At 37.4% G+C, this 13,133-nt stretch overlaps 1 protein-coding gene and 1 long non-coding RNA gene across 5 annotated transcripts in view; one reads left to right on the forward strand and one right to left on the reverse strand.

Moving 5' to 3' along the window:
• KCNN2 (potassium calcium-activated channel subfamily N member 2) overlaps positions 1 to 13,133 on the forward strand; it is a 173,317-nt gene that overhangs the window by 105,323 nt on the left and 54,861 nt on the right. For 3 of the 4 annotated variants that reach the window (XM_074533515.1, XM_074533516.1, XM_074533514.1), the window contains 3 exons: positions 6,106 to 6,216; positions 8,671 to 8,798; positions 13,034 to 13,103. In XM_074533515.1, coding sequence (XP_074389616.1) covers positions 6,106 to 6,216; positions 8,671 to 8,798; positions 13,034 to 13,103 — 309 coding nt within the window. Of the gene's footprint in view, positions 1 to 6,105; positions 6,217 to 8,670; positions 8,799 to 13,033; positions 13,104 to 13,133 lie in introns of those variants that run through there. The other variant, XR_012578288.1, reaches the window with a different exon arrangement.
• LOC141727234 (uncharacterized) overlaps positions 6,737 to 13,133 on the reverse strand; it is a 54,455-nt gene continuing 48,058 nt past the window's right edge. Inside the window, exons 4-5 of the long non-coding RNA XR_012578289.1 lie at positions 12,129 to 12,262; positions 6,737 to 7,872 (exon numbers count right to left, since the gene is read on the reverse strand). This is a non-coding gene — a long non-coding RNA (uncharacterized LOC141727234). The remainder of the gene's footprint in view (positions 7,873 to 12,128; positions 12,263 to 13,133) is intronic.

Here is a 13,133-nt window from a genome sequence, read left to right on the forward strand (position 1 = left end):
GATGTACATGCTAGGCTGCCCTTGAAGTCTGAACCCTGCAGTTTTGCCAGCACTGTCTTGCAGCAGTGTGGACCTTCAGTCTTAGCACTTGTGAGTGGTAGTGAAGGCATGGTCTTGATCCAGATTCCTTAGCCACATTGTGTGCTGTGGGAAACACCAGCTTTTTCCTTCCATCTGCTATGGCTGTGTCAGGTGTGGTTTACTGTGATGTAAAATCCTCTGTAGTAACTTTTAGTTAGTCAGCTTTGATATGATAATTCTGCTGATATCAGCAGAAAGCTCAGTGTGGATTGCAAAAGTGAAGAGAACAGAGGGTTGTGGTTGGACAGCAAAAGGCATCTCAGCTGGCATGTAATAATGTATTGATGAGTGACTTTGGTAAGGAAGGGAAAAGGAAAGTCGGGTCTAGTATGATGTATATACTATAACTGGGTAATACAGCCCTACCACCTTTATTAATTCTTATTTATATTCCTGTAGCCCTTCAGGACTCTTGATCCTATTGATGCCAGTGCTGTATAAAGAGAGTAGAAATACATAATCCAAGTTACTGATGAGTTTACCATTCCTGTAGAGCAAATAGAATGGGAAACAAGGAGGAATTATGTAGGGTAGTAGAAGTCATCTGGGCATACCAGAATCTGACATACCTTCTGCAGCAGGGTGTGGCCTTAAAGTCAGGTGTCCGGCAAGTAGGAGGGCGGCCAACACCCAGCTGCAAATGTGGGAGCGCCCCTCAGCGTCAGAAGGCTTCGGGCTGTGCTCACTGCAGACGGAATCGCTGCTGGCCGAAGAGAGTAAAGAGTCCGGACACTCACTGGGGACTTGTCAGATTTATTGTCAACCAGGGAGTGACAGACACCCACGTGTTGAATCTAACGTGCCTGCCAGCGAGTGACCAAGAACAAAAGGTGCAACAGGGTTATAAAGGGGAGGAGGGATCTCAGGGAGGGGTTTACAAGGAACCAATAGGGGAAGGTAGGGGAGTGGACTTAGGATAACGGGCATGAGAGAAAACCCAATAGAAACAATGTAAAGGAGGGGCCCCAGAGCCACAGCCAATCAAGTCTCCCTAAGCACAGAAGATTCTGGAGGCTTGGGAGGAATGGGGAGTGATTGGCTGGGCCCAGAGAGGAGAACAAATTCACATATAAGGAAACACAGGGGAGGGGAAATAATATAACAGAGAGGATTGACATAAACTGTGGCGGGAGTAACCAAGGTAACCAAATGACAGACAATACCATGGCGGGAGTTGCCATGGGAACATAATAACTGACAAGGCTAAGGTGGGAAAAACTGGGAGGGCAGAACCATTACAGAAAATGGGGGAGCAATTAAACAAACTAACAGAACACACTACAACAACCTTCACTGGTTTTGCTAGGCTTTGTAGTAAGTAAAATCCTAAACAAAGAAGGGGAAGGTTTTAAAAGAAAATTATATATTAGATTTATATGCTTCTTGGGAGCTTTTACTAAGTAAATAGGTGATGCAAAGAATCTTGTCTGAAAGATCATTTTAGAACTGAAATCCCTGAGGAGTCATAAAATACTGCAACTGAGGGCAAATGTTCTGTATACAATGCCATAGTGAAGGGACTACATTAACACAGAGCAGAGTAACATTTTAAGAATGACAGGTAAAGCAAATAACCATTGCAGCAATGTCTGATGTGTCTAAGACATAGTTTGCTTTGTTAAAGCAGTTGAAAGAAGGCTTGCAATAATTCAGAACTAAGTGCCAAGAGACTGTGCAGAAAATAGGGAAAGTTGCAATTTATGGCAAGTAAGTAAAATGAAAGACAGCACCACGTAATAGTCATGCTTTTTTCTGAGAGTCATGTTTAAGTTAAATTCATGTCATGTTCAGTTGCTAAATTTAAAGTGTAATTTAAAATACAACTAATTTCATCTTTCTTCTTTTTCACTTTTCAAATAACATGGGTTTGACATTAATGCCTGATGACATTATTTTTCCCCCTCAATTTAATCCATCCTTCCATTCATTTTTTAGATGTATCAGTCATCATTATATTTACATAACAAAGAAAATTGTTATCCTACTAGTGTTTAAAAACTGCCTAAGCATATATGAGTAAAATGCCAACGTACACTTCCACTTATATTTCTATCAGGGAAACTCACTTTGGATTCTAGGCATCAAAGAGGGCTAGAGAGGAGAATGGCTTTCACAGACTTGCGTACCTGCATGAGCATTTGAGCTTTAGGTGCCATTCTTTGTCCTTAAGAGGAGCAGCATATTTAGAATTAAAGATACGAAGAATGTCCTCAAGTTGCTTGCAGTCACATCAAATTTCTTTCATAAAGGACAATAGCTAAATACATTGACAGTCAGGACAAGTTCTGTCCTGTGTAAACGGTTGTGAACCCAATGCTAAAGGTTGTACTGCTGAGGAGTGCAAATTCTACAATCACCATCAGAGATCTGATGCCACTGTGAAGACCAGAGTTTGTTGATTTGCTCTGGTGGAAGACTGTGGATATGTTTATTTTCAGACTTTTTGCTTTTACTGTAGACAAATATGCTACACTTCATATCAAGCAAGAAATACTGCATATTCAGGATTAATTCATGTGCTTCATCTTCTGATCCTTGCAAACAGGAAATAAGCATTGCTCCGCTCATCAGCGGATTCCTAATCTTGCCTATTCTTCAATCTGTGATCTTTAAGAGCTTCTCATGCTTTAGTAGATAATTTTATTCAGCTTGTACATGCCCTCTGGAAAACAGAAGAATTCAGGTATCAGAATCAGCTTTTAAAACTGGCAGTTGCTGGCAAATACTTGATCATAGAGTACTTGAACACCATCAAATTAATGAATGGCTCATTCTGTTATTACCTGTTTCCACTAAGTGGAGCAGATGAACAGTGTAGTCAGACCTTAGCCCTGGCTTGATCAATTTGCTTACACTGCGTGTGTTGTAATAATTTCTGTCCTAAGTGCCCTTAAAACCAGGCTGCTTACCAAGCCAAAACACACTGTGATAACTCCATAATGCAGGAAGTGGTCATGCTGCTGATTAAGGAGTGTGAATTCCAGATAGAATTTATTAATGCTTTGATACCTGAAAATATATGGGCCTGCCGTTTTAATTTTCTTCATCTTATATAGTTCTCCTGAACAAGAGCTGGAAGCAAAGATTTATTTTATTATTTACTTCAAAACTGGATAAAAATAATGATGTTGAAAGTTAATACAGTCATCAAATATAAGACTTTGTAGAATTTTATTCTCTAAAAAACCCCTCCTGCAGATGAAATAATTATTAGTGCCTTCACTTAGTTTGAGCAATTTTAATAAATAAATAGCTGATGCATTGCATAGTACTGGACGAATTAGCTGACCTACTGATTTTCCTGTGAATCAACATAGTAAAAAAATATATCAAGTATTATGCACACAATGCTACAATTTTTTAAAGTAACTATAGTTCCTCCATTTAATTTCTGCAAATTTGAATAATTCTCACTTTATGAGTATTTTTAAGGATGCTGAGCTCTTTAGGGGAGCCATGTAATACTGCAGGTTATTGTAACATAAAATACTAATTAGCATCATGTACGTTAAGTGGAATTTTAGTCATTGTTGGAAGCTGCTATGAGTGATTATTTTTCCTTCACAGTACTATGAAGTGTTAACATGCAGGTAGTGTAATACTTCCTGCTTCTGAAGAAACACTAGAAGAACTCGTATTCATGTCTTGAGATCCCATCATATACCACAAAACGAAGAGGTTTAAACTGAATTTAAGGTACCTTGCTATCACAATAAGCTGTTCTGGAGATGAGGAAGATAGCAGTGCATAAACACCGTAGAGGTGGTTGTCACAGCTCACCAGTGACAGTATTGTGACACTGCAGGCAGTATATTTTATGTGAGACATAAAACTCCTATTTTGACAGCATTTGACCCTTACAGCTGCTGTGCCACATTGAAAATGCCTTAATCACAAAGGCAGGTATGATTTTGCTTCAAAGCAAGCTCTTTTGCCTGCCACCATTCCTCTAGCCTTTTTGAGGTGGATTGGGAAAGAGTCATCTAGCATTTCCCTCCCCCAGTAAATTGGCTTAAATAGGTGGGTTTTTTTGCCAGTGGGGTCTGTATTGATAAGCTCATTTCCATTCCAGCTTTGAGCAGGCAGAACTCTGGTTATGTCATTAAATCAACATCTGGCCCTGGTTTTCCTGACATACTGAACCAAAAGATGCCTGCTTTTATCTTCATTCCCTTGTTATTATATGGGGTAATTTGTTAATTTATTTGCCTAAAGAGAAGTCTTCTGCATAATAGCATTTACCTCGACTGGAAGAAGATCTAAAGAGCACTGTCTGTTTTCTAGGGAGGTAGGATGTCTTAGGGCATCTTCTGCCTTGTCCTCTTCAGAGGCTCAGTGGCCTTCTGAAGTGCTTAGCCTTAAGCTGTGGCTGTGCTCTTTCTCTTTAACTGTTGATGGGGTCTTGAGAAGAAGAACTTATAGTGCCATTTTGACTCATGGAGAGAGCAAAACTTCAAGTAAATTCCCATTAATTACATCATCACAAGACTGGACAACAGAGAGGTGGAGAAAAAAAAAGGCTTAGTATTGAGGACAGGAAAGAAGCAAGAAATGCAGCAAACTTATGAGAGACTCATTTGAAGGAATGCTGAGAGCTGTTGAGGATGGAAGATGAGAACTAACTGGAGAAAATGAGAGGAGGATTAGATGGATTTTTTGGTACAATCTACCAGAGAAATGGAAAAACTATTAAATCAAGGCTTTCACAGAACTCATTGTATGCCTTAGTAAGTACACACAGAGACAATATCCAGTTTTTTAAGGACTCTGTGTGAAAAAAGGTTTCCAATTAGTTAATTTATTTTGCAGTCTCTATGTTTTTAATAATGGATTTTTGATTTTGAAAGCTAAATTCTGAGATTTCTTCTGGATTTTCCGGAGAGGGTAAGGCAGTTATAGATTTGAGGGATAGAGAATAAATTTATGGGAGAAATATAGAATGTGTAGAAGAAAGCTCTGTGAATCAAAATGTGCTAAGCTTCAATGAGAAGCAATGAGAGATTGCTTTATATTGAAGAGGAACTGACACAAGTGATTAAGAGCTAGATTGGAATGAACCTGCAAGTTAAATGTAGCTTTGTATATTTAATGAGATATTTATACTTTTTTTTAAAGAAACGGTAAGATTTTTTTTTGTTAAAACAAATTATTAAAGCAGCACAATTTATAAATAGTGTAAAGGTAAGGATACCTCTAGATGTGTAAAACTGACACTGCTTATTACCTGGCTCATTTTAGCTTCCTTTCTGTTTCACCTGCCCCATAAAGAAGCATTTGTATTTGTGATGCTGATAAAGCCACTGTCATTCCAAAGAGACAGTCATCTTCAGGAATTTGCCTGTTGTGCACATGCATGTCAATGTGTATACATGCCTGTGCATACACAGCATGAATTAGAAAATTGGTATTTTCTCTGTCCAAGTTTTGAACATGTGGTCCAGTGTATGTGTTCTATTTTATATGGTAATAAGATAAGCAGAAATAATATAGGAAAAGATCACTGAAGGACTCAGAACAACAGGAAGATATACTAAAGTGAGTAAATAATAATTTTACTATTATTTTTAGGCCCTGCAGAAAATCCTAAGAAACTTTTCTTTTGTGTGTGTGCGTGCTAAATACTAATATAATCTTATTTCCTCTTTAGCAGTTGTTATAACCTTGGGAAAATTTTTAAGAACAGGGTACTCTGTTACTGGGTTTAAAAAGTTGTTTTTAATCACCCCCTTTGTTTATGCATTAGAAATGGAAAATGTTCAACCCCTGCAGGAAAAAAAAAACAAAAAACAACTGAACTTTTAAGGGATGCTGCTCACTTATTATTTTGGTGCCTTAATAGTTTACCCGCCTGTAAATACTGACTTGTCATTACTCTGAAATGAAACAGCTGTAGTATGTTCACTGTATTTACCTGGGATGAATCACCTGATGCTTGCCATACTTCTACAGGAAAGGAGAAACTTCCTATAAAAACTCTGCAAAATGCAGTAGTAACATCTTGGGGGTTTGTTTTATTGTTTTCAGGGTGCTGGGTGCACTGCACTGGTGGTAGCTGTGGTGGCAAGGAAGTTAGAACTTACCAAAGCTGAAAAACATGTGCATAATTTCATGATGGACACCCAGCTAACTAAAAGAGTAAGTCACACTTTATATTCACAACTGAAAAGGAATGCTGTGTATTAATTTATTTCTGCATTTGTTTTTAAGTAGTCTCCTGCTTGGTATCCTTGCTGAACTTTATCATGGGTATTGTTTTGAAAGATTAGAATTTGGATGCCTTGAATTTTCCTTTAAATTGAGGACAACTGCAAGTTGTCAGCAAATTTTAAGGATTTGTACAGAATATTGTATAGAGGGCCCTTGTAACTGGAAGGTATTTGGTGTTAATTAGTTAATTAGCAGTTAAGTGCTGTGAAACTATTGTATTAAACCAAAAGCTTTTGCACAGCATATGAAAATATATTTTTTGTAGCTAAACTAGATGAAATGACCGATAAAAACAAAAATTTCAAGCTATGAGAGATGTTCTTAAGAAAATAACATACGTTTTCATATGTTGCAACATATGAACAATAACAGTGAGGCAGTCTTTTCAACTGCGTTTTGTACATAATGCATGGTTTATTTAGTGGGACACAGTTCTGAAGGACCCTGAAACATATTTGTATATATTATTTTTAGAAGAAACTACCTTTCACAAAATAGGAGCCATTGGTATTGAAATATTTTAAATGAAAGAAAATGCAGCAAACAAGGCAATACAAATCCTTTGCTGAAATAAAACAGGTCAGTGTTGAGGGAACAAGAAAAAGAATATTAACTGTACAGTGCACTCAACTTGTTTAGTCAGTCTTCATTATTGAGAAGAGCCCATGTGAAGACAACGGTGCTTATAATGACAGCTCAGCAGAACTCAGCAGTTTCTCCTTAGTGGTGGGTGCCTGAGATGGAGGCAGTCATTCTGCTCCAGGCGAAGAGGAGGAGGAGGATGGCTGCCCCAGCACAGCTCCGTGCAGCAATGCAGCGCTGCACTGCTGCTGGTGCTGTGTTGCAGAGAGCCCTGTGCTGTCTCAGAGCACTGCTCTGGCTGGGCTGGCTGTGCTGCTCACCACTAACAGCCTGTATCTCCAACAAGGAGTCACAGCAGGGAGAGACTAGGGGTGAGTGAGGAGAGAATCCCTATATAGGTATAAGGGATGTTTGACAAGGTGTCTCTCTGTGCTTGTTGATTTACATTCCTATTGCAGTTAGTTAAGGTGTTGTTGATACTAGACCACAAGAAATAATTTGTCCTTTCATAATATAGTTACTTTTTTAGTGTTATCTGATAGCTGAGCCCAAAATGTGTCTCAGAGATTGGCCAGATTTTGAGTCTAGTCTTTATTTATGCCTTTTGAAGTTTATTTTGTTCATCTATTCTTCATATAAATCTCAATGTTAGTCTAATACTTTATTAAATAAAGCTTTAAGCTCGTGAAACTCAAAGCACATGAAAAGTGAGCCAAGCAAACAAATCTAAGATGCACATCAGATCACAAATCATGCAGATGCTGGGGATCTTTCCTCACAGCCTTATGATAGCCACGTCGTTCAGGAGTGCAAGGGCTTCTTAGGGGTTTTGAGGCCGTCTCTAAACCAAGTTGTGCTTTCAGTGAAACAGGACAAGGTTCTCCAACACTTAGAGGTGCAAGGTGGGGAGGCTGTTGCTGGGCCAAGCTATTGCATGACGTTCCGGCAATGTCTTAGCCATTGACTTAGCTCTGACACTGCAGTCACTGGCATGATGTAAAGCTGGAGGAGAGAAAATAAAGAGGAATAATTAGGACAATTTCTCTTTCCAAGTATCCTAGTCATTCAGCCATTAATCAACTTTGCATTCAAATTATTTGTATGTTTTTAAGCATTCTTGAAAATTTTGGAGGGCCTTAAAAGGGAACTGTAGGTACCCTTTAACATTTTATGGAACGCTGAATTTAAAAAATAAGTCAAAGCACTTTTTAAATAGAACTCTGCCTACGTTAATTGACAACACATTTTTTCATCTTCTTGGAGATGTTAAAAAAGAAACAAGTATAAAAACTAAATGCCACCCAAAACCAAAAAAAAGATAAAAGAAAGGGACAGAGTGCTCAAACAGCTCTGAAAGTTTAAAAGACTGTTACGTGGCCAAAAGAATTAAGAAGCGCTAACCACAGAATAAGAAAGAGAAAAATCTTATGGTCCTATTGAATACACTTAATTAACATACAGATAATGCATTAGTATTTTCTCACTGTAATTTATATTGCCATAAACAACAAACAGTTCCCACTTTTTGAAGAGGGGTAATTATTCCTGGATGCAAAAATATTTCATCTGAGCATCACATCTACAGAAAAAGGAAATTGCTCAGCAGTCCTCTTTATCCAGTTGTTGCTTTCTTCCCTCAGTGCTTCAGCTTCTTGAGGTGGCCACTTCCCACAGTTAAGACAGCATTTCAAAAGCTTTAGGAAGAGTTAATAACAGAAAAGTAAAAATAACATAAAATAAAAAAGTAAAAACATAACATAAAAACTTTTGTCAGCCTGGTGTTTTTCTTTTATTAAACAGGTGAAAAATGCAGCGGCCAATGTACTCAGGGAAACATGGTTAATTTATAAAAACACAAAGCTGGTTAAAAAGATAGACCATGCAAAAGTAAGGAAACATCAACGCAAATTCTTGCAAGCTATTCATCAGTAAGTATTATTTTGCTTTGTTTTTCCTCCCAAGGTGTTTTCTCTGTTAGTTTCCTTCTCAGTCACTCTTAGTCCCATCCTGCCCCCTCCCTCCTCTCCCCCCACCATTCCCTTCCCTTCAAGATTGTTCTGGAGGTTGATTTTCTTTCAAAGTAAGACAAAGATAACCATTTACTGTATTATCTATTTACAATAAAATAAGAAGGTACACTGGCAGTTTATGTCCATATGTCCATATAAACCGGTGAATGTTTTTTATTAGTTTCCCATAATTCTTGAATTATCTAAGACTTTTTTTGTTCTATGCCACTGAGACTGTCCTTTATTTTTATGCATTTTCTTCCAGGTAGAAAAATGTGAGCTACAATAGACAGAAGAAAATTAAAAAAAAAAAAATTCTTTGTAGTAAATGTTTTAATATTGTAAAGTCAGAACGATGTGATAGAAGAGTATGTATGTAGTGTTTAATGAACAGAATATTCATCAAGTATAATTTCATGGCCAATCAGCATTTAGCCTCTCTCCACTGTATATTCTCAGTGCATAAGATCAAATGTTGGTCAGCTATGACCCTGGCCATCTATTCTAGAAAATGGGAGTGTATGCCAATAGTTGAGGCCATTGAGCACCTCTGGCATTATTCAAATGAGTTCTTCCCCTCTGCATGAGAGTCTGAGAACAAGCCTGAGGCCTACAACTGGTAGAAGGTTTAAGCTGTGCCATGGTTTTGCCAAACTACAAGTATTTATCTAAAATTTGCAGTATGTATTTGTCATAAAGCACATCCAAATGAGCAGAATTGCACAATGGTTACTATTCTTGGAACTACATGAGGGGGAAAAAATCCTCAGAGTTTTGTCCTCAGGAACCAGGGAATTTTGATCCTCAGGACCATTTTGAGGAATGGTCAGGGTCTGTTTGTTCCATTTGTTATCCCCATTCAGCTGAGGCAGCCATTTGTACAGCCTATGAAGATAGTTCCAATGAGTTACAGGGAAGAAGTAGACAAATTAAGTTTAGTTTCAAACTGATGGTTTCATAACTTTTGAGTGTAGGTCTGTGCCTGACACAACCAGCAAAGTGATGTGAGGGGAGCATCCATGATGAAAAGGACATCTAAGTAGCATCTTACAGGAAAGACAGGAAAGGAAGGCCAGGTTTACTCATTTCCTATTAGTAAATTTAGACTAACAATCATTGTCTCTTTCATAGCAATGTTTTAAAGCAGTAGGTAACAAAGCTTAAACTATTAAGTACTCTGTAAACCTTGATTACTGTATTTCATTTAGCAAACTTGCAGGTTGAAATGTTACTGAGTCATTGTGGAAATACTTTGGGAAATAAAAAAACAACAGAAGTTGAGGCATTTTTATGTGAATATAAAAAGCATATTTTTATATAGTAGTTTGGCCACCCTGCTTAGCTTAAAGGATTGGGAGGTGGAGGGGTTCTGGGGAGAGGATAGCATGTCATGTGCATCCTTGCTGGACTTGAATCCTTGATTGAAATGGTTGTTTCTTAACATTTTAACTTTACTATTTATTCTGTGTGTGTGTGTGTTGTGTGTCTGTGTGTGTGTGAGCACATATGTTCAGAAAAGAATCTAAAAAGCACAGCAGGCTCGATCTCCAGCTTTTTTTAGCAGTCAAGTCAGAAGAACTTTTCAGGATATAAAGTGTGTTCTGCATCTCCCTTAAAAATTAATTAATCCAGTGGAGGGAAGAAGTAATTTTTTCCTAGGTGTGACAGCTAGATTGCACAGCTATCTTAATAATTTCTCTCTGTCTTTTACGACTTTGCACTACAGCCTCAAAACTTTTGTATTCAGGAAAAAAACTCCAAAACATAATTTTTTCAATATGCTGAAGAATGCACCATAAATGAAAAGATTGCACTAGCAGTTTGCTTTCTTCCTGTAGCTGATTAGATGGATGCAAATTAATTTTCCATCTCTTTGCATCTTTATACTTTTTCTCAAGTGACTTACAATTTTCCATCTTTCTAGAGTCTTAAGTTTTGTTTAGTCCCCTCCTTCACCTTCAAACATTTCACTGGAGACAAAAATAAATGTGTTCAGCTGGTCTGAGTTTTCTGCTTCTCATGCACATTAGATAAGATGAAGGTGAAATCATGAAAAAGCATATTATGTATTGTATGAATAAGGAAATGTACAGATGATAGTTACTGGGAAGACTTGAAGATATTGCAGATTCCTACATCATGAATGTGAGTTAGATGTTAGTTAGTTAGACTCCTCAGGCAGCTACTGATCAAAAGTAGCAACTCCCTAGGACTTTCCACCTGCTGAATCGAGCCCACTGTGCTCATTTGGTCGTTTTAGTATATTTTACACTTTGTTTTCTTTTGTTTTGTCTTTTTTTCAACAAATGAAAATAGAGCTCGGAAGTAAGTTGTATAAGCTGTTCCTTTCTAAACTTGCAGAATTTACCACTGTCTGCATGCAAAAAATAGAGTTTTTATTTGTGAATTTCAGTGGTCTGATTGCTGCCATGGAAATGCGATCCAGAATCATGATCTTTTTCTGTGATAAGTGAAGTTCATAAAATCAAAATTTTATCTTGATGAATTACACTAAGTCTGTTGGTTTTCTTTAAATCCAGCTGCTGCAGCTAAAGACTTGCCACATCTATATGTTCTTACAGCCTGTGGTAGGTGTTGGGTTGGTTGCTATGAAGAATTATCATGTTGGTGTCAACTGGTACTACAATAATAATGAACTTCCTGGAATTTTAAATTTAAAATACTGCTTGTCAAACAGATGAGTCAATGAATCTTAAGAAAAGCAGAAAACACATATTCTGCACATTATTTGAAAGAATGGTCACCAAAATGCTGGGGGTTTCATTCTCCAGTGAAATAATTTCCTTTGAATAATTGTTCTGACATTTTGATAATACAGTTCTGTACCTTGGAGACTCCTTTTTTGCTTTACAAAATCTCCACCTTGTAGCCTCTGAAAACACGACTCCTTACCGTCTGCATTTTTGTTGTGCTCTGAAAGAAGCTTCCAGGGGAAGAAGAGCATATGGCATTCCAGTAACAATCTCCTGGAATGCCAGTTTTATGTGATCAGTTCATTTCTACCTTAACAGAGTTATTTCCGTTTATATTTTAAAGATATTTTTAAATTATATTTCACTCTCCACAACTTACTTTTTCATACCAATTAGCCTAGATATGAAAGGAAATGCTTGTCAACTAAAGAAACTTTTTTTGGTTTTGGAATATCTTCAAGAAGGTTTTCTTTAGACTACCTTTCTAAGTAATACCATCACTGAGAAATGGACAGAGAATGCATTAGCAACCCACCTGTCACGAAAAGTTGCCAAACTCACTTCCATTTGACAGCTAACCAGATTCTTGTTTTGGTTGGCACTTGGCACACTGGTAGACTGAAGTGGTATCTTATCACAAATCTGCAAACAACCTTTCTGATAGTCAATCTGGAAAACATGGGGTTTGTATCAGAGAATGTATAAGAAGGGTCATGTATCTTGCAAAAAATGTGCATAACCAACAATAATGGAGATAAGTACGCATCAAAGAAAAAATGTACCCTTGCTGCTTCTTTCATAGTTTTTCAATGCTATAGTTTAAATAGTAAATTTAAAATGTAATCATATTTAGATTCACAAATTATCCAAAAAACGAAATGTATTGGCAAGCATGTTGGTTATTTAGCTGCTGATCTGATGGAAGTTCTGTTTAAAGTAAGGAGAAACTCACTTATCACTGTATGTTCATCAGGTTCCAACACCTGCTAACCCAATCCATTTCCGACAGAACAGGGCTAATACCTGTATCTAGTCATGTAGGCATGGGAAGATTCTTGATTGCTACAACAATAATGACAAAAAACTGTTGTTCTATGTTTCTTCCTATATCTACTTGTCACGATACTGAGGCTTTGAGGAATGTTTTGGCTTTCTTTCATGTAGTCTGGATAAATTTTTATCTTCTTTATTGAATTCAACTTTGACCATGGCAAATGGTATTCTCAAGGACATCACATTTCCTTGCTGTTTCCTTTTTTGCGGTGTTGAAGAAGCATGCTTCTCATTGTAGCAGGCACATGAAAGATTCTGACTCTACACAAAGTAGTCAAGGCATTGTCCATGCAGTTAATTGCTCTTGTAAATTTTGTGCATGCTCTCTAGAAATCCTAGTATGACCTCATACAAAAAAAAAATCTGACTTAAAATTCCACTTTTTAGATTAAGAAGTGTAAAAATGGAACAAAGGAAACTGAATGATCAAGCCAACACTTTGGTGGACCTGGCAAAGGTTAGTAGGCAGTTACTGTTGTTTCAGCAT

The sequence above is a fragment of the Zonotrichia albicollis genome, chromosome Z (assembly GCF_047830755.1).
Source record: "Zonotrichia albicollis isolate bZonAlb1 chromosome Z, bZonAlb1.hap1, whole genome shotgun sequence".
In the NCBI taxonomy this organism is placed as follows: Eukaryota; Metazoa; Chordata; class Aves; order Passeriformes; family Passerellidae; genus Zonotrichia; species Zonotrichia albicollis.